Source organism: Musca autumnalis, unplaced genomic scaffold (genome assembly GCF_047663935.1).
Source record: "Musca autumnalis isolate F117 unplaced genomic scaffold, ASM4766393v1 scaffold_1, whole genome shotgun sequence".
In the NCBI taxonomy this organism is placed as follows: Eukaryota; Metazoa; Arthropoda; class Insecta; order Diptera; family Muscidae; genus Musca; species Musca autumnalis.
In genome coordinates this window covers 112,115,309-112,141,275 of record NW_027411644.1, presented here as the reverse complement: position 1 = coordinate 112,141,275, position 25,967 = coordinate 112,115,309, and the positions used below count along the sequence as shown (strand labels likewise).

At 38.7% G+C, this 25,967-nt stretch overlaps 1 protein-coding gene across 3 annotated transcripts in view; it reads left to right on the top strand.

The window, feature by feature from the left end:
• Positions 1-25,967, top strand: part of sr (zinc finger domain-containg protein striped) — a 571,748-nt gene that overhangs the window by 164,623 nt on the left and 381,158 nt on the right. For all 3 annotated transcript variants that reach the window (XM_073988472.1, XM_073988456.1, XM_073988464.1), the window contains exons 2-3: positions 3,450-4,715; positions 13,823-13,945. In XM_073988472.1, the coding sequence (XP_073844573.1) occupies positions 3,902-4,715; positions 13,823-13,945 (937 nt within the window). In that variant the 5' untranslated portion in view covers positions 3,450-3,901. The remainder of the gene's footprint in view (positions 1-3,449; positions 4,716-13,822; positions 13,946-25,967) is intronic.

Below are 25,967 nucleotides of genomic sequence, written 5' to 3'. Positions count from 1 at the left end.
GCCGAGGTTGACGAAGTCATTAACTACCTCAAAATTATGATATGAACAAACTACCACAGTTGGTCCGAGTTTTATTGCTAGACTCACTTTAGAAAATTATCCTTCAACCTTCTTAAAGGTATCAGTTACTTCTTTTACTGATCGACCCAAGATGTCAATATCATCAGCATAAGCAAGTAACATCTGGCTATTGCTGTATAATGTGACAGCTTTTTTGACGCTTGCATCTCGTATAACATTTTCAGCAGGATGTTGAAGAGATCACGCGAAAGGCTGCCCCCTTGTCTGAAACCTCTTAGGGTACTGAACTGCTCGGATAAGTTCTTTCTTATTTTAACTGAGGACCAAGTGTCAGTTAGGGTCATCTTAAAAAGCAGAACGAGCATTGCGGGATTACCAACTCCAGACATGGCTTGGAATACGTTTGTTGGAGGGGATTGTCGAAGGGAACATTTGTTACATAAGTGGAACTAAGAAAAGATCTCCAATCCTCTTTGTTTGCTGCTGTATTTTCCCAATCTGGGATATGTAGTTTTCTGATGTCTCGTTTCATTTGTTCGCTCCAACGAAGCTTTGGCCTTCCAGATCTGCGTGAATCGTCATGCGGCCCGTATGACGTCGATATTCGGTCAACGCAGATTGGCCCGTAGGTCTTTTGAAGAATTTTTCTCTCGAACGCACCAAGCACTGCCATGCATCTGCTTGCGCAAGTACCCATGCTTCGGAACGATCGTTAGCACGGGCAATATCACTGTTTTGTAAAGTATTACTTTTGTTTGACGATATGTGGCTTTATTCTCAAACTGCTTACACAGCCCAAGGAACCATCTGTTGGCCAACACTATTCTTCTTCGTATTTCATAAATGATGCTGTTTGTTCTGTTTATGGCGGTGCCGAGGTAAACAAAGTCCTTTACTACCTCAAAATTGTAGGTACCAACATTCACAGATGGTGCGAGATCTGTGGACGTATTACTTTTTATAGCCGTTTACTGCCAGACCGACTTTTGCAAAGGTATCAGTTACTTCCTTTACCGATCGACCCATGACGTCAATGTCGTTGGCATAAGCTAGTAACATATTGCTGTTTGTGTATATTGTTCCGCTTATTTTGACCTTAGCATCTCGTATGACCTTTTCCAACAGGACGTTGAAGAGATCACACGGGCCGTCTCCATGTCTGAAACCACTTTTGGTAATAAACTCTTCGGAAAGGTTCTCTCCTATTTTAACTAAGGACCGAGTATCAGTTAATGCCATCTTACAAAGCCAAATGAGATTTGCGGGGATACCAAAATAAGACATGGCTTGGAACACTTTAGAACGTATAGGGCTGTATATAGGCTGCATTATAATCAAGAAAAAGATGGAAGATGTCGATATGCATATCTTGGGGCTTTTCCAGGATTTGTCTTAGGGAAAAAATCTGGTCAATGGTGGATTTGCCAGGTCTAAAGCCGCACTGATAGGCTCCAATTATTTCATTGACATAGGCTTTAGTCGCTCACACAATATGCCAGATACTATCTAATATGCAATAGGGAACAAACTTATACCCCTATAATTGGAGTAGACAGTCTTATCCCCCTTCTTGTGGACTGGACATAGGATACTCAGTTTTCAGTCGTCGTATACGCGTTCTTCTTGCCAGATGGTGTAACTAGCTTATGCATAGACCTTATTAGCGTGTCGCCTCCGGTTTGGAACAGCTCGGCTGGTAGGCCATCGGCTCCTGCAGCCTTAATATTCTTCAGTCGGTATATTGCTGTCTTTACCTCATTTTGGGCGGGCGGTATACATTCAATACCATCCCCTGGGATTGATTCTGTGGTATCTTCGTTGTCTTCGTTAGTATTGGATACCAACAGTTTGGAAAAATGTTCTTTCTTCTTATCCCGAACACACTATCTGTATCAGTTACCAAATTACCTTGCTGGTCTCTACAGGAGGATGTGCCTGTACCAAAGCCATCAGTTTGATGTTTCATTCTTTGGTAAAATTTACGGACTTCATTTGGGCTCTTGTACATCTCGATTTTTTTACACTCCCGCTTTTCAATTTCTCTCTTTTTCCTGCGGAAAAGACGTTTCTCTACTCTCCTTTTCTCCCGATATCTCTCTCGTGTGCTACGCGTTGCTACTGATTGTAAAGTAGCTCTATATGCCGTATTTTTCTCTTCGGTAGAAGCACAACACTCCTGGTCATGCCATGTTTTCCTCGGAGGAGGTCTCTGGTATCGCATGTTTGCATGGAGTGGGCAATATTTTGCCACTGTGGGCTAGTTGAGTGGAATATGCTGTGGCTATCTGTTGTGTTTGCCGCCTACCGATGTCCAACTTCTGCGTTGTATTTGTTCGTGCTTTATTTGCAACGTTTAGATGGGTACGTACGTATGTTTGCTCCTCGGAACGATCGTATATCCAACACGATCGATAAATGTCTTCCATCTATCAACACATGATCAATTCGATTACTTGTTCTTTGATTTGGAGACAGCCAGGTGCTCTTATGAATATCGAGATGCGTAAATCTGGTACTGTTAACTACCATGTCGATTGCAGCTGCGAAGTCCTTCTTCCTCATACCATTGTCAGATGTTTCACTGTGGAGACTGAATTTGGGCCAAAGATATTCTCATTTCCAAATTTGGCATGGGCATTGCGCAGAACATTTTTAATGTTATGACAGGACAACGGTCATATCTTTCTTCTAAGCGTTCGTAAAATATATCTTTGGTTTGTTCGTCCTTGTCTTCACTGGGAGCATGAGCGCAAAGTTGATGTAGTTGTTGAGTTTTGCTTTTTCCGTTTTGCTACAAGTCTTACATTCACTGGTGTGAAGTTGGAGACCAGATGTTTTAACCTCCGACCAACTACAAATTTGCAACCAAACTCAAGCTTTATGTCATGGCAGCTATAATAAAATGCGTCATCTTTTGGTGTTATTGTACCGCCTTTCGCAATCAATCGTATTTCGCGTATGACAGTAATATCGGCCTTGCATTTTTCAAGTACATCTGCCAATGCGTAAAACGAAAATTCAGGGTGCATATTCACAGATCGTGGTCCTTAAAACGTTTGCGGAGGACGTCAACTTTAGAGAGGTTTGTTTTTCTTTTCATTTGTTTTACCATAGTATGTCTCATTTTTGAGAGATGGATTATAGGTGAACGCACGGCACATGCTAGCTAACTACCTTTAACGTGTGTTGAAGACAGGTGCCCAGACGACACCACAGGAAGACCAGTGTCCACTTGAGATGAAAGAGGGACCAAAATGAATCCTGGGCATTGCCATGTTAAAGCCAATCAGGGCCGTTGTTTCGTATATTTCATCCCATTTAACCCGTATTCTTTATCTTTAATTATTTTATTTTATTGACTATTATTATTTAATACCCCAATTATCTTAATTATTTAATATTCTGTTTTTTTTTTTGTCTCATTGCAGATATGTGTTCGTAATAAAGTCAACGATTTGAAAATAAAGACTGATGCTATACAACAAATCCCTCCGAAAAAATGCAAAATAGAAAAAATATATACAAAAACAAAAATTTAACAGTTTTCAAATATAGATATGTACAATAATATATATACAAATGTAAGTGCGGAAAAATTCGTTCTATGAATAATAAATCTCTTCCCCCTCTGTGTTTATGTGTACTTAAGTTTTTTATTTGTTTTGTTTGAAAATAGTTGTGTGTCAAATGATTTTTTTTTTTTATTTTGCAAAATATAAAATCTAAATAATTTCTCAAATTTTAAGTTCGAAATGAGTATTACCACTGCGTAGTTTAGTTTCAATGTCAATTTTTGGTTACTCTAGCTAAGAATAAATTTATGTGTGTTTTGTGTTACATTATTACAATTATTTTTGAGTTTTGATTTGTGAACGTAAAAATGTTGTTAGCTATGCGTCGTGAAACTGAACATCCTCCACCATCACATCATCACAATACAGCAGCGGCCAATGGAACTACAACCGGCGGTGGAACAACACCACAAACGACGGTTGCCAACGCTACAACACACAGCACCAATACACACAGTCTTTCGTTGTCCACAACAAGTAATGGCGTTCATGATTCGTTAAATACTCCTTCAACACCCCTACTGAACTTAGGTCGAAATCCTTTACAATTTACAGCACCACCACCGCCACCACCTCCTATTGCCGTACAATCAGGTACACAATTTGGTTTTTATACACCGTCGACGCCAGGAGCATCAACATATTTTCACCATTATACGCACCCAGCATCGACAACGTATGTCACCAATTCCACTGGAGTTTTGGGACATCCATCAGCTAATGGTTCATATGGCGGATGTTCAACTGCTAATGCACATTCGTCGGCACCACCGGTCCAAGAAGAATTGGAAGAATTTGTAGATATATTTCAGGTGCAACATTTGTTATTGGATCATTCAGCTGCAGCAGGTAATCAACCACCACCTCCACCGCCACCAACTGCATTTTCAACAACTTCGTCCCATTTACAAACATCTTCGTCAACAACAACAGCGCTTACACCATCTACTGCGATTGGTGTTACTAACGCCCCATCGAGTGGTGTAAGTTCTGAAAATCTGACACACACCACTACAACTGTGACAACATCTTCTGCTGCCACCTACACCAACTTGGCAAAACCTCAACCAAGACCGCGCCTAAATTTGCAGAAAGCATCAGAGTACGCCGCTCAAGTTCAAGGTATGTATTTTATTGAAGTAAACTAAAAAAACAGTAAGGAAAGAATCAGTGTCGGGCGGGGCCGACTGTGAATATGTAAAATATATATGGATGGTGCAATGGTTAGCACGTCCGCCTTGCACTCAGAAGGTCTGCGGTTCGAATCCCAGACCAAGCAACATCAAATTTTCAACGGTGGCAAAATTCCCCCTCAGTAATGCTGGCGACATTTCGTGAGTATTTAAGCCATGAAAAACTTCTCTACAAGTGGTGTCGTAAGACACGCCGTTCGGACTCGGCAATAAAAAGTAGGTCCCATATCATTGAGCCAATATGAATCGGCGTGCACTCATTGAGATGAGAGTAGTCTCCCTTGTCCCTTCGGGGATGTTGTGGGAACATGTGTATGTATGTATGTATGTATATATAAATCTGAACTGATTTCGATATAATATGGTACACTTATTACTGGACCAAATTCCTTCACACATTCCATATTTCATCGAAATCAAACATATATAGCGTATTTGGTGCTGCAGATACTTGAAATCGCCCAAGAACGTATATGGGAGCTATATCCCAATCTGTACCGATTTCGATATAATTTGGTACATTTTTTTCTAGACCCAATTCAGTGACACATTCCAAATTTCATCGAAATACGTGAAATCGGCCGAAAATATATTTGGGAGCTATATCCAAATCTGAACCGATATTGATATAATTTGGCACATTTATTTCTGGACCGAATTCAGACCATTCAAAATTTCATCAAATCGGACATATATAGCGTGTTGGTGCAGCAAATACCGTTGTCACTCGATACGATTAACAATGCCAATGTCGTTATATATAATGACTAATGGCTATATATAGCCGGTATAACGCGTGGTTCATATGACGTCGACATTCATATCAAAGCAGATTAGCCGATAGATCTTGCGAAGATTTTGTCTCTCAAATACCAAGTACTGTCATATCTGCTTGCGCAATTACACAGTCATATCTGCTTTCTTGAGGACGCAGCCAGATGGTGTTAACCAGCTGATGCATACACTTTATCAGCGTGTAACATCCGGTTTTGAACAGCTCGGCTGGTAAATCATCGGCTTCTGTAAATCATTGCTTCTATAGTATAGCAAAAAGAACCATAAAAAAATTCCAATAACTCGTGATAATATGGTCCACACAAAATCGACTAACTTCCTTGCCGTTTTTGAGTATTTTTTTTAACGAAACAAGGTCATGTTATAGGTACCGTTACTTGAAATATAACGGTACAACCAACGAAATTTTCATATTTCTCTCATAACTAACTTGATTTCTATCACCTTATGTCAAGTTTCCGGGAATTTTTGAAAAAAAATATTTTAAAATTTTTGACACAAAATATTGGATTAGGCCACACTGTGCGTCGGCAAACAAATTTTGTTGTTAGCAAAAATACGAAGAGTTGTTAATGTAAACGTTAAACAGCCCTTAGTGTTCCGAAGAGTGGCACAATGTGGGGTGTTTTAAGCAACAAATCAGAAGTTCACAAGTCCAGTCTCAGCAGCGGACATGTCAAAGATGCGCCAAAAGTTCAAAACTTTTCTCCAAGGGAGTTACTGATTTGGTAAAACCATTACATTTCGTAAAATTTCTTCCAAACGCACATCAGCCTCAAAACAGTCCAAAATTTTCGAATCTGTGCAGTTTAAGGGCTGTTTGAGCATTGCACAGTGTCCGATTTTCCAAAAAACCTGGTCAAAAATCGAAAAAAAATTTTTATCAATTTACACTAAAAAGGGTCAGATATTGTTTATAGAATCCCAGTGCATGTAGTTATGAAAAAATATATACATTTCTTGTTTAATAAGTGGGTATAAAAGCAGGTCGAAGTGACCCTATTTGAAATTTTTCTTTTTTTCAATATTTAAGTTGTTTATAAATCTATGATAATATGCAAAATAAACAACGGTTATTAAATATTTTCTTTTTGTAATTGTAATGAAAGGTATGTGAAACGTATTTAAGATGTTCAGTGTCGCCAATGAATTGTGCGTTCTTTAATAATTGATGTCCGTACTTGTTAATTTTTTTTCAAGATAAATTTTCACAATAAATTATGAAAATAGATATGAGTAAGATCGAGTTGGGCTGTGTAACTTATCATTTCATAAAAAGGGAAGAGTTTTTTACCAATTTCCATCGAAACATCCTGCACATATTTGCACTTTTTGTTTTTATGTGATATTTTGTCTTGCAGATATGTACAGATTTTTTTTCTTTCATTCAGAATGTCAGAATATAGTATAGGGTCACTTTCTGGCGTTTGGTTATAATTTAGAGTTTTGATGTATTCTAAGACCTATAATAAAATTTCATGGCGAACAAATTTCTAGAATATTTTGATCTGATTCCATTACATTTTATAGCAGATTTTAAAGATTAATATTAAAGAAAAACATTCCTCGCATTCTTGTCAGTAAAGTTGCCAAAGACATTATACGCCTCAAGTGCAAGGATTCCAAGTGATCTTAACACAAACATTTCCAAATTGTTTAATATAGATCTTATAGCGTTCTTCCTGGAAGGCACGTACCGTCAACGTAAGACAAATTTGGAAGGAGATTTCTTTATCTTGCCACTGAAGCCAATTATGTTAATGTACGTGGTCAGATAACAGAGTTATACGCTAATATATCCATAGAAACCCTATTCTAGGGCAGCTTTAGTCAGCGACCTACAATTTATAGTCTAGCACTAGATGGCAGCTGATTTTAATACTGAATAATCTTAAACCCATGACCTACTTTGGAAAATTATTCCCGAGGTGGGCACTGGTGGGCATCATGCCTAAAACCTTAGGTCAAATTTAAGTATATGCTCGAATTGGCATTACAAAATACACTAAGAAAATATGCAGCTTACTGGAAATCCACTACACGCTAAAACACAATTTTTTATAAAAATTAAGCTATTACCTCCTCCTTCAAAATCCACTATAAATTTTGCTATACGTATTAGTTTCGCGATATTTTGAATATATTTACTTGCACTTAAAATATAGGTGGTACTCACAACAAAAAATATTAGTCAAATGTTCCGACTTTTGAAGCTATTCTTAAGAAGATCGCGTTTGAATGAAACAAAAACTAATATATTTTTAAAAAGGCCCATATCATAGCTATCAGAATTGTCAGATATTGTGCCAAAATGTTGACATTCTTTTTTTTAGTTTTGGCCAATGGGTGGATGTGGGAAGAGTGAAGATATTAAAATATTTTGAAAAAACAAAATTGCAAACGCTATCCCAATAAAAAAACGCCACAATGCTTCAAATTGAAGACACTGGCACGACGTGTGTTGTTTTTGCTGTAAAGCAGACCAACCAAATTTTGGTGTGTGCATTCGTCAAAATTCGACGACACATACAAGTGGAAGAGGTTTGAATTGTTTTCGCAGACACTTTCGTCGGAGTTGTATGAGGTTGCCAAGGAAAAACTTCTCATTGAACTTTTTTCTTTGCTTACCTTTATACTTCGAGCTGACGATTGATGTTTGGGTATAAAAAGTTTCTTGTTGAAGAAGTTATTGAAAAATAACTTCGGTGGAGAATATCCACAAACAAGAAACAAGGGAACTGATGAGATCCAGTGGCGTGGATCGAAACTATAGTATTCCCTGCCTTACCCCTTGGCGAACAATGCCAAATCTTTTCCACTAATAAAATAGTTGTTTTAAAATATTAAAACAACAACAATGGGATTAAGCCAGACTATTTAAAAAAAAAAAAAAACAAAACAAAAAAAATAACGATATTAAAGAATTTAAAAAAAGATTAAAGAATGTAGGTATTAACAAGTTATGCGAAGGTTTCTTCTCGCTGCAGTCATTTCAGACCCTTAGCAAGGAGAACTAAACTTCTTGGCTCGGTTTGGCAGAGGCTGTCAGTAATTGGATCGTATGTTTACCTACGTTTAGCAGTCCTTTGGTTGTGAGCTCGAGTGTCACTGTTTCTTCGCATTGTCTGCAGTAGTCAATAACTTCACCTCTTTCCCACATGTAAGTCATAGATCTTATTCTGCAGTGATCCGCAATATTCGAACTGTTAGTTTCAGGTCGGACTACTACAGGTAAAGTGGGATGTTATTGTTCTTTGTTTGGATTAGCCAGATTGTCTTAAAAATTATACCTTTGGGTTCGTTGAGTCAAATCTGACTATCCTTATCTTTGTTTTACTGTCACATAAAGTGACACAGAGTTGGCTTGACCGAGTTGTCAATTGCAATATGGAGTGACTCCTATCCGCGTAGCGTAATTTCATCTGCTATTTCATTCTCTTTGACGTTGCAATGACCTAACATAAATTTATCGATTGATTTCATGGTATCTGATGCGTTCTTGCAGTCCAAAACTGCCGCAGACTTGATAGACAAGGAACAGAGGCGGCTTGACTGTTGACGTCAATTGTCTCTTTTTATATTAATTATCAACATAGCTGCAGATATTTTGATTCCAAAGATTTCAGATTGTAAGACACTTGAATTTGTAAGTATTTACTATGTTTAGGCTCCCAGATGTCAACGAGGCTCCGTTCTAACTGTAATCCATGCTACAGCGATAGGCATGCGTTCACCTGACATCCCGGCATTATAGGATTTCTGATTCGCAGGGTCACAATTTCTCCCACACCACATTTCCAGAATATTTTGTGAAGGAAATTGTGACCTTAAGGCCCCACATCTCATTATTATTGTTATATCTGACGAGGGGATTTGAAGCCTCAACAGATTTGAATTATTATTTTATGGCAAGAAAAATTATTTTTCGATTTTGTTAGAACAAGAATATCTATTTTTGGTCGAACAATTTATTTGTTTTGTTCAAGCATTGTAATTGCAAATCCAAAAATGCCATATTATCCTCCAACCATAAAAACAAAAACAACTCCCGAAATTCCGCTATATTGTAACAATTATTAACCATACTGATGGTATTAACTATCATAAACTAAAATTTTTAAGAAACTATTGTCAGTTCAGAAAACCTGTTACTGAAATTTAAAATAATTCTCATATATACTTTCCACACAACTTTGGTATAAATGTCACGTATAATATTACGAGTATTGATGAACACAATTCATGATCAACTATTAATAACTTATTACGAAAAGCGTATATTGCATTATAACAAATAAAATTAAATAATACATTACTGAACTTCAATGCAATTGGTGCGGAAACTTTTTTCGCCATACAGAAAAAATGACTCCATATTTCATAGTAGCTTTTTATGCTCTACACGGCTATACGGTGGTATTTTTGATATTTGCAAAAAAATGCAAAAAAGTTATAACCCTAATGTACACACATACAAAACTCATCAAAATTGTTTTTCATCACGGCATCGAATACCGAAAGAAGAGAATAAAATTGTCGAAAAAATAAGAATAATATTATCCAGTTGAAAAAAACTATTTTTGGATATAAAAAAAACAATTGTTGTGATTGACAAAAACTATTGTTGGAGTCACAATACTACATACGGAATATAACAATATATCTACAATACATATTTTGTTCTTCGAATAATGTTAGATCAGTCATATTTTTTCTCTGCGTGCTGTTTGAACTTAAAAACCATAGTAAAATATTAAAGTAAACTGATTTAAACGTAAAAAATGAAAAGCTGTCACCGGTAGGGCCGGTGAGTATACTCCGTGCTCTGGAGTAGAGATGGACAGTGGGTAAATACCCAATGGGTAAATACCCGGTAAATTGGGTAAATAACTATTTGTGGATTTATTTGGGTATTTACTATATTGAATCGCAAAAACAGCATTTCTTGGATTTCGGTTGTGAAAACGTTTCAAAATTGAAAGTTTTATAGTATTCTGAACACGTGGGTAAATACTTGGGTAAATACCCGAGTATTTATCCAAATGGTAAAAACTATTAAACTGACGAACCAATTGACGTAGGGTGCCAAAATTTTCCTCAAATGTTTTTTATACAAATAGAACTTTAGGAATTGAAAATGGGGATTTTGGATCCATGCAGAGCTCCGATTTACTTTTACTTTTTTCTGGGTGCAATTTTTTTGTTGGGAGTGGGGCAGGTTTATTTGAGGGTGGCTTACCTTTTTGTTTGGTAGTGGGGAGGGGGCTAGTTGCCTCCCTCAATTTGCTCGAATTCGAGAAGAGTTTCACTTGCGAGCGGAATTCGAGCGAGTATTCGGAACTCCCCATTTACGGTATTTTTCAAAAATTGGTCACATTTTACAATCATATTGCCTGTAATTTGACACAGTGTGTCCTCAATATACACAAAATATCCTTGAAAAAATGTGTCAACGAAGGTCCACATTTGGGGGTAGTCCCCATATAACCCCCAATTTCGAATATTTACCCAAATAGTGGGTAAAAACTATTTAACTGTCAAACTAATTAACGTAGGGTGCCTTAATTTATTTCAAATGTTTTTTTTACCAATTAAACTTTAGGACTTGAAAATGGGGGTTTTGGATCCATGTTTTAATATAGCCCTCATATAAACGTACCTCCCCATTTACGGTATTTTTCCCAAATTAGCCACATTTTACAATCATATTGGCTGTAATTTGGCACAGTGAGTCCTCAATATACATAAAATATCCTTGCAAAAATGTGTCAACGTAGGTCCACGTTTAGGGGTAGCCCCCATATAACCCCCGATTTCGAGTATTTACCCAAATGGTGGGTAAAAACTATTAAATTGCCAAACCAATTGACGTAGGGTGCCCAAAATTTGGCTAAAAGATCTTTTACATCAGCAGAAATTTTGGAATTGAAAATGGGGTCTTTGGGTCCATGTTTTTATATAGCCCCCAATTAGCCGTACCTCCCGATTTCAAGTATTGTTTAGCTATTTTTTTTAGCCACATTTTAAAATCATATTGGCTGTAATTTGACAGCGAGTTCTCAATAAATAGAAAATATCCTTATCATAATTTGTCAACGGTGGTACCTGTTTTGGGGTAGACCACATATAAGGATACCTCCAGATATTTAGTATTCTTTTCAGTATTTTCAAACTGAATAAACTGTAATTTGGCTACTGTCGTTCTAATAGATCACATAACGTCTCTACCAACAAATGTCAACGTATGAGGGCAACGCCAAAACGGGGACAAGCGTTGACAAATTATGACAAGGATATTTTCTATTTATTGAGATCTCACTGTGTCAAATCACAGCCAATATGATCTTAAAATGTGACTAATAGCTAAAATATACTTGAAATCGGTACCCCCCGATATGGAGGCGGGGCCATGTAAAAACAAAGACTCCATTTTCAATTCCAAAATTTCTGCTTATATAAAAAATCTTTGAGCCAAATTTTAGCATCCTACGTCAATTGGTTTGGCAATTAAATAGTTTTTACCCACCATTTGGGTAAATACTCGAAATCGGGGGTTATATGGCGGCTACATCCAAACATGGACCTACGTTGACAATTTTGTCCGAGGATATTTTGTGTATATTAAGGACTCGCTGTGCCAAATTACATTCAATATGATGTAAAATGTGGTTAATATGGGAAAAAATACATTCAATCGGGAGGTATGGTTATATGGGGGCTATATCAAAACATGGAACCCCAATTTTCAATTCCTAATATTCTATTGGTATAAAAAGATTTGAGGAACATTGGTTCGACAGTTAAGTAGTTTTTACCCACCATTTGGTTCCAATTACTAATTTGTTTCTATCACGTTCTGAAATCAATGATTTTTTTCCTTTGTGACGAGTTCAAATAATCATTTGCTATATATATTCTTGATCAGGATAAAATTCTATGCCGACCTAGCCATGTCCGCCAGAACGTCTGTTGTAGTCACTCTACATTTTTGCACCCGGCCTATGTTTCGTTATAGCCCCCATATAACGAATGCTCCCGATTTTCGATATTTTGAGGAGCTACCCATTTTAACCGACCTAAGTGTAATCTGACATCAAAAATTGTCAAAATATGTATGTCCACCTTTTTGTATAGCCCCCACGTATCGTTACCTCCCGATTTTTTGTATTTTCAGGGTTTTAACTTCAGTTTTGACTGTACTGCCCGTATGGGTCACAACACTTCTCCACCAAAAATCGTCAACATATGTCCATGTTTTGGTATAGCCTGAATATAGCGGTACCTCCCGATTTTCGGTATTTTGAGAATTTTAGCAACAAATTTTAACCGAATTGGGCGTAATTTCACATTTGAGGTTTTAAGGAGTCACAATACTTCATCACCAAAAACTGTCAACTTAGGCCCATGTTTAGGTATAGCCCACATATAACGGTACCTCCTAATTTAGGTATGTTGAGCGTTTTAGCTACAGTTTTTGTCTGACCTATATGTAATTTGACATTTGATGTTCCTTGCAGTTTCAAAACTTCTCCACGAAAAAATGTCAACATAGTTCCACGTTTAGGTATAGCCCCCATATAACGGGACCTCCGATTTTCTGGGACCTCCGATGTTTACCGAAATAGTAGTAATTTGACATTTGAGTTTCCCAGTAGCCACAAAACTTCTGCGCCAAGACTCGTCAACATAGGTCCATGCTTTGGTATATCCCCGATTTTCGGTATTTTGAGGATTTAAGCCACAATTTTAAACTAGCTCTTATTTGTCAGTTGAATTTTCCTGCAGTCACGAAATTTCTGACAATTGAATTTCCCAGTGGTCACAAAACGTTTTGGTATGGCCCAATAAAACGGTAGTACCGATTTCAGTTTTTTTTAGTTTTTATCTACATTTGCGGGCAAGATTTGATGTGCTCTGGCATTTATGGTTCCCAGTGCTTAAACATATCTCTATCAAAATTGGTCCACCTTTTGGTGCAGCCCGGGTTTCGAGTGCTCAAAAAAATCTCCACATAAAATTAATTATTCCATATAAGTTCAGAATATTTCATGGCGGAGGGTATAAAAAGTTGGGCCCGGCCGAACTTAACGCCTTCTATATTACTTGTTATATTCGTACTCACTTATTTCTACAGATTATTTATATACCACAGGTATTTCTGCGAAATCGAGCAGAGCACTGAACCGATCTTTTGTATATCATTCGCCTTAATTTGATTCATTTTAATTGTTTTCGTTTCAGCTGATTCTCCATCGTCACGTCGCATGCTTTTGGACTATCCCAGCCCATATTTGTATGGAAATCATTATCATACATCACCCAGTGAGGATCTAGTTGCCCTGTGGTTTGGCAGCAATGGATCAGGTAAGTTTTTAGAATAAATACAAAAATAGTATGTTATGATTTATTTCGTTACACTGTGCCTAATCAAAATTTATGCAATCCAAATGCTTACTCGTGCTCATGACAGTAGGTTGTAAAATATGACGCCAAAATATGAACGCTTTTAATGAATTTACAAAGTAGATAAGTACTGCTGTGGAAAACTGAGCCTCTGGCTTTAGGTATCGTTTACATTCTTAAAATTTGGAATATCGCATAATTTTCACTCAAAAACTAAAATCTCGTAAATCATCGAAGGCCGTTAGTACAAGTCAATTTTAATATTTGGCGACACATTTAAAGCAAATACTCAAGCACTTAATCCAAAATGGCTTACCACCAGTTGGTAACAGAAACAAAACAGCATTTTGGTTACTAAGGCAAAACAAACTTCCTTTATACGTGTTTAGTGTTCAATGGAGTATGTATGTGTGTGCGTTCGTCATTTTTTTCGCGTGGCTTCTAAATTATACGTCCACAAAACAAAATTGTTGTCACCATTATTTTTTCTTAACGGTTTGTGTTAGCGCTCCATAAAGGCGTTAAAAAAGTGTTGTATTTAAAGCATTTTTTATTACTTAATAGAGTGAAACTTGCGTCATTCATTTGCGTATGACTTACATCCAGGTAGGCATGACATGACAGACTGACTGACGGGGTGAGTGATCAGGGGCCATATTTCGGAGCGGAGCACATACTACATATTTACTAACTTAGATGACGGCCGGTTTTTCGTCATATCAGCCGAAGCAAAACATATTGAATTTAATTTTGTTCGACTTTATATCAAAATCCATAAATCGTTCAAAATTCGTTTGCTTTTAAATAATTTAAGGAGACATTTTTTATTAAATGTGTGGTTTTGTTGTTGCTGCCGCTGCTGCAGTTTTCGCTTTCGTAAAGTGGCTGGGTAATTTCATTTTCATTTAGCATTGGGCTTGGGCGTTTTGTTTGGAGATATGAATTATATTAAAAAAAAGAAAAAAATAAAATATTTTTAAATGACCGCCGAAGTAGTTTTAATTATAATTAAAAACTGCAATCTGAAATTTGTAATGTAATAAAATCACACATGGAAATCATGGGTAAATTATTTTATTAAATAACCCGACAATTTCCAAAAGGTTGAAATTGCAATCTTTACAAGTTAGAAACTTAGTAAAAAAGTGTTATGTTCGGCCGAGTTGAACTTTTTATACCCGCCAACTTGAAGTAGGGAATGAAAGATACAAAGCAAAAGCCCTGACCGATTTTAACACGGCAAAGCCCACCACTTATCTTGGTCCATCTTTCATTTCAAATTAATACTTACTTCCCCGTGGTGTCACCTGGGGAGCTGTCTTTAACACCCGTTAAAGGTAATGGGCTAACATATGCCGCCCATAAAAACGTTAAAAACATGGGTTGGGCGTTGGGCAGTTAACCCATCCCTTCACAACACATCGTACTCACGGTGAGCCTTAACTAATTTTAAATGGAAGGTGCTTACACCTCCCAAGTTTTTGCTGATTCTGAAACTACAATGCTCATAGATGAGAAATATCATGAAACAAAAAAAAAAATCTCTTTCGAGTTGAGCTGTTAGGCCTTTAGAGATACATTGAAAAATTAGGAGTCTACCGAAGTCCCACGCATCCAACCATTACACTACGGGACTTCGGTAGACTCCTAATTTTTCAATGTATCTCTAAAGGCCTAACAGCTCAACTCGAAAGAGAATTAATTAAATATCACTATAAATGGCCTTCGCCTTAATAAGGCAAAAATAAAAAAAAAAAATCGCCGGAGGGATTTTAAAATAAATCGCGATTTAAGTTCACGTTTTTAGGGGTTCTTTAGGTTTTCACGAGTTTGCTTGGAAACCGCGAGTTCTATGTAAATGGCACTAAAGCAAATGTTGTAGCAGAGAAAATTCTCCATAAGATTGGCCTTTATGATATTTTCGTATATTTTACCGTTTTTAAGATATGGAAGTTCAAATTGGGACAATGCACTGACTGTATCGCCCCCTTATAAAACAATATCATGCACAGTGTCCCTTAACTAACTTTTAATGAAAAAGGCTTACACATGGGATGTTTTTGCGGATTCTGAAACAGCAATGTTCATAGATGAGAAAAATAAAAAAGAGACAAAATCGCCGGAGGGATTTTTAAAAAAATCGCGATCAAAATTCACAATTTTAGGGGTTTTTTTTTTGTTTTCACGATTTTGCTTGGCAACCGCAAGTCGTATCGAAATGAGTCTAAAGAAAATGTTGTAGCTGTTAAAATTCTCTACAAGACTGACCTTTAGGTTTCTTCGTAGATTTTACCATTTTTGAGATATAGAAGTTCAGTTCAAATTTTTAGGTTTTTATCTTAAGTCTTCAAGATTTTGCTTGAAAATCGCAAGTCATACCAAATTGGGATTAAAGAAAATTTTGTAGCTGTGAAAATTCTCTATAAGATTGGGTGATTTAGTTTTTCTTGGGTTGTACCATTTTTGAGATATATACGTTTAAGTTGGGAAATTGCAGTCATTACATTGTTTTATAAGGAGACTTGTCCCAATTTGAGTTGTCTCAATTTGAACTTCTATATCTCAACAAGTAAAAAAGTATCAGTCGGCTTTGCCGACAGAGATATACCCTCAGCCTGTGTATATTAGGGGGTTTTAAAAATTGTTGGTGGTTTGAACAGACAAAAATGTTAATTAGGATTAAAGATCAAAAGTTTTGCGGAGGAGATACTAAAAGGAATGGATCGACATTGGCCGTTATGGATGTGGATCTCCAGCCACAACATATGGTGCCATATGGGGTTTTTACACTCATCGGGCTGTTTGCTCAAGAAGTATGGACTTGCCCCTAAAAAACTTTTACCATCGTAAATGAGGCAGCGAATGTAAGTTGCTTCACAAAAAATTCAAAGTGATTCGATATCAGGTGTGGACAAATATAGTCCATATTTGAACCTGATCTATATCTGGTAGATATATTAGGATGTGTAAAGTATAGACCAATTCGGTCACTCCCTTCAAGAGTTACCGTACGAACAATTTTTCCGAACATTTTTGAACTTTTGTGGGGAAGGTACCTGAAGGAGTGGACCGATATGGCTTATCTTCAAACTTAAACTATGTTTGGACAAAATATTACTAAGGCCATATTTTGGACCGAATCGGCAGATCCGTTCGAGAGTTATCTTGCGCTCCAACCACCTCACACGGTGTCATAGGGGTTTTTTTTGCAACTTTCAGGCTATTTTCTCAGGAAGTATTGACTTTCCCCTGATGAAACTTGTACCGTCGTATGAAGGGCAGTGAATACAATTTGCTAAAACAAAAATCAAAGCGATTCGAGAGATGGCCCTAAACTGAACTTTTCCGAAATTTTGTGTGTGAGGTACCCGAAGGAGTGGACCTATTGAGACCATATTGGAACCTCATATTACTCTGGTAGAAAGTTTACGCTATACAAAGTATGGCCCAAATCGGTCACTCCCTTCAAGAGTTATCGTGCGCACAAACTTTCCGAACATTTTCGAACTTTTGTGGGGGAGGTACCGGAAGGAGTGGACCGATGTAGCTCATCTTCGAACTTAAACTAAGTTTGGGCAAAATATTACGAAAGCCAAAATTTGAACCGAATCGGTTCATCCGTTCGAGAGTTATCGTGCACTCCAGCCAGCAGGACAGACAGACAGACGGACAGACAGACGGACGGACATGGCGAGATCGACTCCAAATTGTCTGAAACACATTTCGTCCAAACATACATGGGGTCTAAAACCATTATTTCGATGAGGCACATTTTCATCGTATCAAAGTGTATATACCCTCCTTAGCCTAAAGGCTGAGGGTATAAAAACGGTAAAACCTACGAAAATATCATGAAGGCCAATCTTGTGGAGAATTTTCTCTGCTACAACATTTGCTTTAGTGCCATTTACATAGAACTAGCGGTTTCCAAGGAAAATCGTGAAAACCTAAAGAACCCCTAAAAATGTGAACTTAAATCGCGATTTATTTTAAAATCCCTCCGGCGATTTTTTTGTTTCATTATATTTCTCATCTATGAGCATTGTAGTTTCAGAATCAGCAAAAACTTCCGAGGTGTAAGCACCTTCCATTTAAAATTAGTTAAGGCTCACCGTGTACTGTGAAGAAACAAAGAAAAAGAAAAACAAACCCCTATAAAGTTGACGACCCCCGCAAACATCATCTTTGAAGCTGCACCTGGAATGGTCGCACTCCTTATAGAGAAGGTGTAGTTTACTCATTGGCACTGTCATACAGGAAAAGCGTCACAATAGCACCTAAAGGTGAGGCATTGTTTTATAGCTGCCATGACTTAAAGTACGAGTTTGGTTCAGGATTTTTAGTTGATCGGAAGTTAAAACATTTGGTCATAAGCTTCACCCTGGTGAATAAAAGACATGCTGGAAAAAAGCTAAATTTGTCAACATCAGTTTTATTTGCGATAATGATCCACTGAAGACAAGGACGAATAGACCAAATAATGTCCATGACATTAGTATTATTCTAGGCGATTCTAATGCCAAAATTGGAAAGGAGAATATCTTTGGCTCAAGAGTCGGGAATTCAGTCTCCACCATGAAACATCTGATAATAGCAAACGTAGACTCGGTCCATCACCTTTTTGAAGCATAGGAGTTACGTACCCGATTTAATGTAGCAAATAAATTTCGAAAAGACACTACATGGAAGTTGGGTATCGGTAAACTGCAATCGCAACAGATAGCCACAGCTTTATCCACTCTAGTGTCCCAATTCCTTAATCAAAGCACTCTTTGTCCCGTCCATATATCAACAGAGTAGCAAAGTATTGCCCACTCCATGCAAACAACCACAAAATCCGTACTTGGAGACCTCCACCAAGGAAACCATGATATGACCAGTAAAGTCGGTCTGCTACCGAAGAGAAAAATGCGGCATATAGGACAACTGTACAATCCGTAGCAAGGCATATCGCACGAGAAAGGTATAGCGGGAAAAGTAGAGAGAAGAAACGTCATTTACACAAGGAAAAAGGGGAAATGAAAAAGCGGGATTGTGAAAAAATGGAGATGTGCAGAAGCCTGAATGAAGTCCAAAAATTCTGCCACAGAGTAAAATATCTAGCTGATGGCACATCCTCTTGTAAAGACGAGCTAGGTTGTCTGGAAGCGGATACAGTGTGCCCAGGATATGGTAATATCATTTTTCCAATAATAATAATTGTTCCACAAACATCACAGGTGGACCAAGGGAGATTTCTCTCATAACAATGAGTGCACTCCAAGATGTTATTGAATATATTGCGCCCGGCCAAGTAGAGGTAGACAGCAATATACCGACAATTGACTACCGGCCGAGTTATTCAAAACCGGAGGCGACCCGCTGATAAAGTGTACGCATGGGCCATCTTGCAGGATGAACGAGTACCCCACAAATAAAACCTGAGCATCCTGTGACCCATTCACAAGAAAGGAGACACGGCTGTGGGCTTTAACTATGGGGGAATAAGTCTGCTCACTATTGCTTTTAAGATAGTGTCAGGGATATTGTGCGAACGACTAAAGCCTATGGTCAACGAAATAAGTTGGCCAAGAAAATAAAATAAAATAAAGTGAAATGAAATAAAATTAAATAAAATAAAAATATATGTATATATTAAGGACCATCTTGTTTTGCGTATTTTTAGAATTTTGGCAATATTTTTTTACCGAGATAGCGTTAATTTGTTATTTGACAAAACTTCTTCACTAAAAATTGTAACATATATTCATTTTTTGTTATAACCCCCATATATCTGTACCTCCCTATTTTATGTATTTAGAGGATTTTAGCAATTTTTTTTAACCAAACTACCTGTTATATGACATATGAGACTCCAGGTGGCCACGAAACTTCTCCATCCAAAATTGTCAACATAGGTGCAAGTTTTGTTATAATCCCTATATAACGATACCTCACGATTTTAGAAGTTTTAGCTACATTTTTTTCATCGAACCAGCTTTTATTTGATCTTTGACGTTCCCAGCAGTCAGAGGACGTCTCCATCAACATTTTTCAACCTAGCTCCATATTTACGACACTATACGTTACTATATGTCTATTCTAATCCAAAAAATTAGCATTCTATTACATCATTGCAACTGAAAATAATATCAATCATGCGATACTTTCGATTTACATAAAATCGCCAGTTGTTTTGCCAAGTGCAACACACCCACCCACCGCACAATTGCCATATAAAGACAAAAAATTATCTCGTTCTTTCTCCTGCATCGAAGTCAACGGTCAATCTAATCTGGAAGCAGCAATTGTTGCAACATTGCCATTAAAACAGTGCACAGAGGAGAGTCATACATTTCGCTTCTCATTCAACTGTGAATGAAACCATTTATCAAAAGCTTTTAAACTTTTGACCACAAAAGCCAAATCTCAAAGGAGACAAACACACACAAGCTACATCTTTCATTCACCGCACTCCTCTTGCCTAGAGACTACTGCTCTTCGGTGGTGGTCATGCATGCAGGAGACCATGTGATCTGTCTCTGGAAGAATTGCATTTCCACTAAAGATTTGATTACAATAGATTTGTGCAATTAAGTTGGTATTTTTTTTACTGGCTGCAAGATGACGACAGCAATGACAAAACTGCAACAACAACAACAATGTCTAAAACATGGCGTATGACGACCGCCATCGACGAGAAGGTCTTGTGAACTTTTGCCAGTCTGGATTGGCGAAAAATCAACCAAATTGAACCTCAGCCGACGAACGAATATGTGATGACAGCAAGGAAATAAACGAATTAAAACTAAAATGAATCTTAACTTGATTCACAGTATCACTTGGGGACATTTGAACATATGAAGCCGGTTCGGTTGAGGGTGGACAGGGAGACAGTCAGTTTGTCTGATACGAACTATAATGCATTTGCAAACTAAACATCAGTTGATATTTTGACGAAAAAAAGAATAAAAAATTACCTACCAGCAAAATGTTACAACTGCAGTGGAATGAAGCTAGGGATGTCAGTTGAGAAGAAACTTGTGGATAGCCTTCTATCTATAGTAGACCTGTGGAAGATATTTTGTTCATAAAATTCCTGTTAAAGGTATTCTATCTATATAAGACCGGTGGAAAATATTTTATATTTAGAAGAAATGGCTATAGAAGACCGGTGGATGTATTCTGTACTTAGAAGACCTGTGGAAAGTATCTCTCCTTAAAAGATCTGTGGAAGGGTTTTTTATATATAGACGTCCTGTGGAAGACCTTTATCTATAGAAGGGGTTTCTATCTTGAGAAGACCTTTAGACCTTCTGTTTAAAGGTGGAAGGTATTTTATCGTTAGTAGACCTGAGTACATATGAAGGACTTCTGTCCATAAAAGACCACTGGAAGGTCTTCTGTCATTAGAAGGCCTATGAAAGGTTTTCTAGCTGTAGAATAACTGTCTTCCATCCGTAGAAGAACTGTTTCCTATCTAAAGAAAACCTGTCTTCTATAAATGTGAAATGTCTTCTTCTTATAACTATAAAGGACCTGTGGAAAGTAGTCTATCTGTTGCAGACCTGTGCCAAGTCTTCTGCATATAAAAGACCTCTGGACTGTCGTCTCTCAATAGACCTGTGATAGGCCTTTCATTCTCATAGTAGCCATGTTCTACCAGTTGCCAAACTGTCATTCCTACTTCACAAACAACTGTAAGCACAAAACAATTTATTTGGTGGCTTTTGTACTGTTTGTCCCGGTCCGTCTCAATGTTGGGTGACGATGAAGATGACGATGATGCAACAACTACTATCCGCCAGCCAAAATGTCGCAATTAATACCATTTCAAAAAAAAAGTTGAATGGAAGCGATTGCAATTAATCTTCATTAGAGGTATTTGACTGTGATATTTATATACATTTTCGGCTATTATTTAGGATCTGCTTATTTTGAATGAATGAAAACGTCAACAGAACTATGGTATTTGGATTCCTCAACGGTATGGATTTTGTGGTGGAGTTGTAAATTTAACATACGCTAACGGTTCTAAAAGGGAAATACAACATGTTTAAATGTGCTGGTAAACAGCACATTATATTAGAACCAATCGAGACAAGGGACTTTGTTGGATTTGTCTAAATTATAGGTCCTTAGAAGTCGACCTTTATCTATTTTAGGATAGCTAAATCGAAATACGATCGTCGTGCGCACCGGGCACTTCATATGGTGGCCGTAACGGGTTTTTTTCCCAGGAAAAACTTGTAACATCATAAAAGTGGACCCGAGAGAAACCCTTTTGCAAAAAAATTAAAAATAATTGAGAGCAGGTCTTAAACTGCACTTTTCTGAAATTTTGTTTGGCATGTACCATGCAGGAGTGGACCTTTATAGTCCATATACGAACCTGATATATATCTTGTAGAAAAATGATAACATAGAGCTGGGGAAGAAAACGTAGTTAGTTGAACTTGCTTAGTCTCGCAGCAGGGTAATTGGAGAAAAAATAAGAAATATATACCATACAAGATTTTAAGACAGACCTACAATTCTGAATAGTTTTAGGTTTAATAGTGCAGGATTGTAACGCCACGTAATCCGAGACCTTAGACCAAATAGCATTTGTAAGGCTTTCAGTACTGCAAATGCTTCAGCCCATCAGTGAAAATGGATATGGTATTGGAAAGGGTCTTCCCTGCTCCCACTATGGCAAAGTCCATGATTGACGAAATGTCTTATGTTATAACTCCCTTCCCTGTCACTTCGATCAATCTTGCTATATATCGGCTGTAGAAGTCTTGGATGTTCAAGCCGTGAATGACACCACAGTTTGAGTTCCTTGAGCCTCAAGGCACATCGGGATGTTTGACTATTCCCAGTTATGATAACTGATGCAACTAGTTGCACAGTAGCTAACTCGAACACGTTAGAAATATTACTTAGATCAAGATAGGACATACCACTTTCCAATACCCGCAGTGTTTAACATGGGGTCTAGAACCCAACTTTTGCCTTTGGAGTTCTTACAGGAATAAAGTGCAATTGTTGTTGTTGTAACAGTGTTTATTATTATGTTTGTATGTTCGTACTTCTGTTCAATCTGGCTCCGGGTCTATCTCCAGTTCAAGGAAAGTGGCTGCTTCGATGGGATGTAACCACAGATCCACTGGAGTTAGATGAGTAGGTTTGGTTTGGCAGCAGATGGTGATTGGGATGGCTCTCACGGCAACGATAGCATCTCATTGTGTTGCTTTACTGGAAGAATCTTTGCCTCCTCATGCAGATGGTCCACTGAAGACTTGAGGAGGCACCCTGTTGCTGTTCTCAGGGCGGCATTCTGGCAGGTTTGAATCTTTTCCCAATTCATATCACATAATCCCGGGGACCAAACTGGCGCCCCATAGCTTACCACAGACCGACCTATCGCGTTATATGTGGTCAACAAGGTTTCTTTATCTGCACCCCATGTGCTGCCGGCTAGGGACTTGAGGACCTTGTTTCAACTTTTCAGTTCGTCGCAAATAGCTGTGGCTTGCGCGCACGACTTGAAAGTAGTGTCGAATGTGACCCCTAAAATTTTGGGGCAGTTTGTGGTCGGAATTCTGCTACCGTCGACCACGACATTCAATTCTCTTTCAAACTGCGCTGTTCCTCGCGTGGAAAAAGGGTAGTAAGATCGATTAAATAGGAGTTCAGTCTCTCACAGATGTCATCAGGGAAGGTACCTGACGCCAGGATCATGCAATCATCCGCATACGTTACGATCTCGATGCCGTCTGGAGGGGGCGGAATACAGGAGAGCTAGAGATTAAACAGTTCCGGAGATATCACCCCACCTTGGGGAAATACCTGTTTTACTCTATGGGGTTTGGACTTCTTTTTCCTGAATTCCATGTACGACTGGTGTCCACATATATAGTTGACTATCCAACGTTTGAAGCATGGCCGGAGGGTTGTCTGCTCAATGTCCTCAAACAGCGTGGAGTGCCTGACTGTATCAAAGGCTTTTGATAAGTCAGGCGCCACCATCACTGTTCTATCACACGGCTGTCTCTGGTTGAGTCCTTGACAAATATATGTGGAGATGGCGTGCAGCGCTGTGGTCGTGCTGTGCTGCTTACGGAATCCATGCTGATGATCAGCAATTTGATAGCTATTCCTGATACTGAGGAGGGCTAAGGCTTCAAGGGTCTTTGCTACGGGCGACAAAAGCGAAATCGGTCTGTACGATTCACTTTTGCTGGCATCCTTGCCTGGCTTCCGTAGTGGGACCACACTGCCCATTTTCCAGACTTCGGGAATAATGAGGGTGGCTAGCGACAAGTTTATTACTTTAGTGAGATACTCCAATCACGGCTCATCCAGCTGCTTCAGCATTACCATGGAGATTCCATCAGGGCCCAACGCTTTGGATGATTTAGCGTTCCTGATGGCATTCGCAACATCATCCATTGTAAACTGTGGTGGTTCATCCTCGGCAGGAAGAGATCTGATTCTCCTCTTCGCCCTGTCACTCTCGGGGTGCTCGACAAACTGTCGATTGAAATAACTTGCACACCTCTTCGGGTCAGTCAACGTAATGTCGCCAAATGTGGCTGAGGTCCTATATTCCATCCTTCCAGGGTTCGAGAGTGACTTAACCGTTGCCCACAATTCACTTATACCGGCTCCAATGCTGCAACTCTTCAGATGATTTAACCACTTGTTCCGCTTATGTTTGCCGACCAGCCTGTCAACTTCCGGTGTCAGCTTCCTGACTCTGGTGTCATTGGGTTTGGCTCGACGAAGCTCATTACGTTCATTTACTAATCCCGTCGCCTCTGCTGGGAAGTTTGGTCTTACTTCGGGTATTCGACCACCAAGGATATGGCGAGCGGCTGCAGCAGTGATGATGTTTTGGAACGCCCTTTTCGCTACCCGAACATCAGAACGATTGGACAGAAGCGGTGATTGACGAATGTGCGGCGTTCAGAGGTGATGTAATCGGGTGGTCTGCTAATGCAGACTATTATGGGGAGATGGATGATCCAAGGGAAATGACGGGTTGCCAGGTGACGTCATTTGTCAGACCACGTGACACGATGGTTATGTCTGGCGAACTGTGACCCTCTCTTCTAATTCTGGTAGAGGCGTCCTCATTGACAGTGCAAAACGTGGAGCTATCAATCTGCTCAGCCAGCGCTGTACCTCTCTGGTCATTTCCGAGGGCCGAATGCCATATCTCATGAGGCGCATTATAGTCCCCCAGGACAAGACGATTATGACCTTCCAAAAGCGGGCTAATGTCAGGCTCGTAATCTGATATACAGCTATTTCTCGGCGGGATGTATACGTTCAGCAACTTTATCTCGGCAGTTCCACACCTTACTGCTACCCCCACACATTCCATGTACGGGTCATTAGAAACAGGCTCAAGCGAGATAGGTCTGTATTGGACAGACTGGTGCAATAGGAAAGCTAATCCCCCAACTCCATTTCTGGTGCGATCCTTCCTTAACACGTTGTAACCATCGCAACGTTGTAAGCTACAGTTGTTGTTGAGCTTGGTTTCTTGCATCGCCGCGACTTTGATGCTCTTCCGACTCATGAAATCTACTATTTCCAAGATCTTACCTCGGAGTCCATTGCAATTAAATTGCAAAAACGATGCATTTTCTGGGATTGGGACAACAACGGTTGGTGTTAAAGGCTGCATGTGCGGTTGTTGTCGTGGCGACTGCGGGAAAGTCTCATAATCAGACGACGATGGAGTTTCGTAATGCGATGACGACTCACTGGGAACTGTATTCACGCAGCATGCAGCAACATAGTACCTGTCGTAGTCCCTCACGTGGACAAGTCCAGATCAACCCCTTAGATGCACCCACTCCTGACATCTATTGCATCTCGCCGAAGGTTGGATGGGGGTGAAGATGCGAATGTGACAAACTGAGCACAAATAAATTGGTCCTTGGTTTTCCTCCGTCCCGGCACCAAAGAACCAGCTGCCGTGGGATTGAAAGTGCAATTATGATCCTCT